Here is a 6,510-nt window from a genome sequence, read left to right on the forward strand (position 1 = left end):
TAGACCCTGTCCAGGGCCTATTGCCTGATGTCGAAGCCGATCTATTGCTGCCTGGGAGTCTAGTAGAACTGTGACTGGCCCTCTGCCTCGAATCCTCTACTAGGGCTAGCTCTAAAACCCTACATGCTCCCATAAGCTCTGCATCAAACACTTCCCCACGCCTAGGGGGATCTCCCGAGCTTGCCAGGCCCCTTTGGGGTTCTGTCATGCAATGCCTGCCCCAAGTCGACCATTATCTAGTCGGGACCCATCTGACCATAGGGATAGCCCCAGGCGATCCGCTTGGGCGGGTGACAACTATTGAATCAGTCAATGCTACATGCTGGGCCCTACCCCCTATGATCATCTAAAGCCCTAAGGTCCACAAATCTACCCTAAACCGCAGGGCGTGTGGCTTATACGCGGCCAATAGGTTGGTGGGTGCCGCCCGGGAGAGCCGTCGGGCGACGCCGCTTTTGTGAGGGAAGAGCGGGGGGAGCCTTGAGTGAGACCCACCGGATCTCCCAGCTGAAAACTTTACGGTCCACTGCCAGGCTCTTTATTGGATGTCCGTCGCCTGCAAGAAATGAATTCTGAAGAGCATAGGGTCTGGCTTTCTCTTGAATAAGAAGGCTGAATGCCAGACGCATTTCGTGCACATCAGGAGTGGAAGTGAGCCCCGAGGACGCCAGCCCAGAAAGAATACGCGACTGCTCCAGCTTCTCCAGTATCCTTGAGCCCCAACGACTGTCGCACCGCTATGCTGTCTTGGCCAAACACAGGCCGAATACGAAATAGACACTGAGATCAATTATCCGGAAGACACAAATATCTGTCCGTGCTCATCAGCGTCTCTTCATAGATGTATGACAGATAGAGAAAGCTTGGGCTATCACCGAGTTCGAGGACTTTGTACATAGGCGTCAATGAACTTCCTGTCTAGGAGGTTACAGTGAATTCCTCGATATCCTAAGCTGCAGGTCACTGCAATTGCATTTACTGAGCAACGTCATCCTCTTCTCAGATAAAATCGTCTATTAGATCATGGGAACTCCGATCATGAAGTAATCTCCAGCGCTATCCAGGCTGCAGCTGAAAACAGATTTTATGTGCGCGCCATTTGCTTGTCCCAGTTCCACTCCCACATTATTGTCCGGGCGAAATTCCCATTTGTCAAACTCTCTCAAAATGTTACTTGATCATGTTAATGTTCTCTAGGAACACTAAAAATACAATATGTTGGCCGATGAATGCATATGGTTGTTGTGATCAGCAAGGGATCCCTGAGACTTGACCAAGTTTGCTGCTGGCTTAACCCGCGATTATCCCTCAATGTTCGTATACAGAATATCCCAAATCACGCAGCTCCGCGTCTGGCCATTGATTGGCTAACTATGGTTGATTGGATGACAATGCGCCAGATGCTAGCCTTGCCAGGGGTTTTTTTTATCATGGCGAGGCTGAGCAGAGGCGCGAGCACTCTCCGCACAGCCTCCCTCGCGCAGCGCTCTACTCATATATTTTACAAGAGCCTTGTTCCCGACACAGCTGGATACTCATAGCAGCAAGCGAGGGAATATGAGCCAGAGAAAACTCAACTACGACGCCTACACAGTAGGTTGGGTATGCGTTCTTGATTGCGAGTTGAACGCAGCTCGGGCCCTGTTGGATGAGGAAGATGAGCCACTCGAACCCGCACTAAACGATGACAACCTTTACCTTACCGGTCGAATCGGAAATCATAATGTTGTGGTTGTATTCCCAAATGTGTATGGCGCGACCTCTGTTGCACAAGCAGTGACAAACCTGGTTCGCACATTTCCCAATATCCGATTTGGGCTGATGGTCGGAGTGGGTGGAGGCGCACCAAGCGCGCCGCATGCAGATAATGCCACCCGAGATATTCGACTAGGTGATGTGGTTGTTAGCGAGCCTAAGGGAAGTCATGGTAAAGTTGGTCTGTGGTTATCTCTTCAGCCAATTTGTGCTAATGCAGTGAGTGGCAGGTGGTGTCCTCAACTACGATGTGGGCAAGTGGAAAAATGACAAGGAATTTTCGATTGAATCGCATTTGAATTCTCCTCCCGCTGTCCTACTTCAAGGCATCAGACGACTCCGATTAGATCAACGATTTGGTAAAGGAAGGATGGTTCAATATATACAAGAGTCAGTGGATGCCCTCCGAGTCCTTCCAGACGCCAATTATCCTTCATTTCCGGGTCGTGACAAAGACCAGCTTTTCAAATCGGACTATGACCATGTGGGTGGTACTGAGTGCGTTGAATGCGACCATAATCAAACAGTTGGTCGACTTCCACGAGCCTCGGATAGCCCAGTCGTACACTATGGGCTCATTGCCTGTGGAAATGCCGTGATTCGATCCGCCAAGTTTCGAGATCGCTTACAGGATGTCTGGAATGTCCTGTGCTTTGAAATGGAGGCAGCGGGCCTGATGAATCGTTTTCCTTGTATTGTGATTCGCGGAATATGCGACTATTCCGATGGACACAAATCTAAGATTTGGCAGCCTTACGCGGCAATTGCTGCGGCCGCCTATGCGAAGGACCTTCTGAGGATCATTGGACCGGAGCAAGTTACTAGAACAGAGGTTGCCACCAACATCCTCCAAGATGGTAGGAGCTCAAGGACGTTGGAAAATATATGCAGACGCTAACTTCAATCGCTAGTTTTCACTACGCTCGACCAAGTGGACGAAAACGTGCGGAAGATAACCAAGACGGTTGAAGACACCTACAAGGCTCAGGTTCTCGAATGGCTGAGTCCCCTGGATTACCAAAGCCAGCAGAGCGACTTCTTTTCCCATCGTGAGGAAGGCACGGGCCAGTGGCTTCTTGAGACCGAGCAATTTCAAAATTGGCAGGAAGGATCAAAAAAGTCTCTCCTGTGTCTAGGCATACCCGGCGTAGGGAAGACCATTATGACATCCATTGTCATCGATCATCTTCACCAACAGCTGCGTCAACCCAATGTGATAGGACTGGCATATATGTACTGCAATTTCAGGCGTCAGGACGAACAGACTCTTATCGGCCTTCTGGCGAGCCTTCTCAAACAGCTTTGTTGGGAGAAAGACCCACTCCCCGAATGCGTCAATAAAGCATACGAAATGCATAAGGCAAGGAACGCAGGATTGTCGATAAATGAGCTCTTGCAGCTATTGCATACAGTTATTACTAGCTACCACAAGGTGTACATCGTCATTGACGCGGTAGACGAAATTACGACGTCCGATGGAACGTGCCGGACGTTTTTATCGGCACTGTTCGGGCTACAAGAGAGCACAGGAACCCGGATATTTGCAACCTCACGCTTCAATACTGACATTTCAAGAATCTTTAAAAATAAAGGAAGCAGCTTTTTGGAGATTCGTGCGCTGGACGATGACGTTCGTAGCTATGTTGAAGGCCAATTCATTCGAATGCAGCCATTCATATTTGAGAACTCTACTTTAAGAAGCCAAATCAAGGAAGGCATTGTCAAGGCAGTCGGCGGAATGTATGTAACCTCAAATCTTCTGAAGTGCTCGCATGCTTCATCATTTCTTGAATTCTTCATATGCTGACTATGACTCAGGTTCCTTCTTGCGAAATTCCATGTGGACTCGCTGAGAGACAAGGTCACTCGCAGTGAAGTACGGCATGCCTTGGAAACCCTTCCACAGGGGTCGAACGCCTATGATAAAATGTATGCAGATGCGATGTCACGAATCCAAGCTCAGACGGACGGTCACAGGGGCTTAGCCATGCGAGCTCTTGCATGGATTGTTTGCACACAACGACCCTTGACGACGTTCGAACTACAGCATGCGCTGGCTGCGGGCGCCAATTCAGGGGCCTTTGAGAAGGATGATATTCCTGACCTAGGGCTCATCATAGCTGTGTGTTCTGGGATAGTCACTGTAGACGAAAAGAGTCATATCATCCGGTTGGTTCACTTCACTGCTCAGGAATACTTCGATCGAAACTGGAAATATTGGTTTCCTCGCGCTCATTCCGAGATTGCCGCTGTGTGCCTCACATATTTATCGCTCGGAAAGGAGTACTTCGTGCAAACACATTGGGACGACAGGACCCCAGACCTGCTGTTTGAGTATTCTGTTAGGTACTGTGGCCACCATGCAAAGGAACAGCTAGAAGAGAGTTTACCACTGTTAAAGGTCCTAGAAGATCAATCCAAAGCGTCCGCCATCGGAAATTATCACACCATTCGCTGCTTGTGTGGTGGTCCATGTTTTGCATTGAAACCGAATAATGCCACTGGACTCCATCTGGCAGCGTTCTTTGGTCTTCACACATTATCAAGCTCATTGGTCAAAGGCGGAATTCAGTGCGATGTTCAAGATTCATATGGAATGGCCCCGCTGGCATGGGCAGCAGCGCGCAACAACGATGGAGTCGCAGAGGTGTTGCTAGAATGTGGTGCGAATCCCAATCACCAGGACCACGACGGACGTACACCACTTACATGGGCAGCTGGTCATGGCCATGTGGCTATGGTCAAGCTCTTACTCTCGAAAGGCGCAAAGGTAGGTATCGAAGATTGTAGTGGCCAGACGCCTCTGGGCTGGGCCATCGCTAATCGCCATCGACCCGTAGTCGATGTCTTGATGGCAGATGGAAGAGTGTTTCTGGAAGACAGCCCCCATTTACTTGATAGCATACATCACCAGGAGCTGAGCGTTATAATGAAGCGAGCCATTCAGCATGGGCATATGAACACTATCGACAGACTTATTGACACTGACCGCATGGATAGACGGCCTGTTTTACTCGCCTCCGCACGCGATGGCCATCTAGAAATTGTGCAACGTCTACTCCAGAAGGGGATCGACCCTGACTATCGGGAACAGGATTGGGGACGATCGCCAATATCACAGGCGGCGGAATATGACCATCCAGACGTTATTCGGCTCCTGTTAAAACACAACGTTGACCCCAACATGCGGGATATAAATGGGATCGACGGGAGCCAGGATAATGAGGGTGAGACAGCACTCATGTGGACAGGAAGGTGTGGTCGTGAAGAAGCTTGCCGTGTCTTGCTGGAGCACGGAGCCGACCCCAACCTACAAGCGAAATACGGGCAATCGGCATTGATCTGGGCAGCACGCAATGGGCACGAGGGAACGGCCAGGGCGATTATTCAACATGGTGCAGATCCCAACCTACGCGATCAGGATGGTCGGCATGGGCTGTCTTTCGCAGCGGAGTCCGGGCACGAGTCAATCGTGCGTCTGCTACTTGAGAAAACGCTTGTTGATATTGACGCCCGGGAAACCAATGGCAGAACGGCTTTGTCCTGGGCCGCTATAAATGGCCACCTGAAGATAACTGAGTTTCTTCTCCACAGTGGTGCTGATTCTCAAATCAAAGATACAGCAAATCGAACTGCACTGGAGTGGGCGATGGAAGAGAATCATGAGGCTGTTGTGCGGATTTTACAGCAGCACGAAGCGAAATAGTAGTCAAAGGTCTGGCGCAGAACTCTTCAAGACTTAGAATGGATTCGTTATATTAAGATAATGTCACTATAATTTATATTCAGTGCTACTAAGATATATTGCTCTACTAATCTGTAACCAAAGATTCTGCATCTATTCCTTTCTGACGGTAAAACGTCAGTCTTTCCAGTATGGGCAGGTCGTCGCTTGAGTGGAGAAAAAACAGAAGCATCTCCAGACGCAATATGCTGATACTGGTACCAGTGTGGTATGTAAACCATATTACCTTCCAGTTAAACTGTTGCTTATTGATTATGCTATGGCTCTGGCTCAATAAGACATGTTAAATCACTGACACAGTCTGAGATGACGCGTCTGGTCTAGATGTTTGGCAGCGGCCCTCAGTGCTTTACTGACTACATCTCACAGGTTAAGTAAGGCTTTATTCTAAAATAATGTTCTGCTAAAGTTGAAAATATACCTTCTGTGCCTGTGACAGCGCTCATGCATAGGAAATTGATATAAATATGTCGGACTTAGCGAACCTAGTAATCTGAAGATATTATGACAAAAAGCTCTGGTTCTTCGAATCTACTGTTACGATCAACATAGACTTGCATAAGGACGGGCGTTACCCCGCTGGATAAATACTCTCAGTCACGTGGAACTACCATGGGAAACTACCATAAGATGGTAGTTGGAATGGTAGTCACTACCATAACAGACTACCATGAGATGGTAGTCAAGATGGTAGTTACTACCATGGAGGACTACCATGGAATGATAGTCAGAATGGTAGTCAGAAATTATGTATATAAGGACGCTCCTTAACCATAGAGATTAGAACCCTGTGGTTAACTTAAATAGCAATCCCTAGAGTTAACATTGCTAGTAATAACTATAACTATCTTTTCCCTTGTCTTCTGTTCCTCAAGATAAATCTAACAGCTCTCTGCCTAAGGAGTTCTAGGCCCATTGTTACATCTACCTGACTATCTGACTGTAACGACGGGCCTAGGACTTCGTAGGCAGAGGGCCGTTGGGTTTATCTTGAGGACAGAAGACAAGGA

At 48.5% G+C, this 6,510-nt stretch overlaps 1 protein-coding gene across 1 annotated transcript; it reads left to right on the top strand.

Annotated features, from left to right (window-relative positions):
* Nucleotides 1–1,557: 1,557 nt before the first annotated feature.
* Nucleotides 1,558–5,461, top strand: VTN00DRAFT_3307 (uncharacterized protein; the record flags this gene model as incomplete). The annotated part of the gene is made up of 4 exons (XM_069429610.1): nucleotides 1,558–1,927; nucleotides 1,986–2,612; nucleotides 2,667–3,495; nucleotides 3,574–5,461. 4 exons carry the CDS (start codon nucleotides 1,558–1,560, stop codon nucleotides 5,459–5,461), a joined length of 3,714 nt encoding a protein of 1,237 aa, XP_069283045.1.
* Between the last annotated feature and the right edge of the window lie 1,049 nt (nucleotides 5,462–6,510).

Source organism: Thermoascus crustaceus, assembly GCF_041956765.1.
Source record: "Thermoascus crustaceus strain CBS 181.67 unplaced genomic scaffold VTN00scaffold_13, whole genome shotgun sequence".
Taxonomy (NCBI): Eukaryota; Fungi; Ascomycota; class Eurotiomycetes; order Eurotiales; family Thermoascaceae; genus Thermoascus; species Thermoascus crustaceus.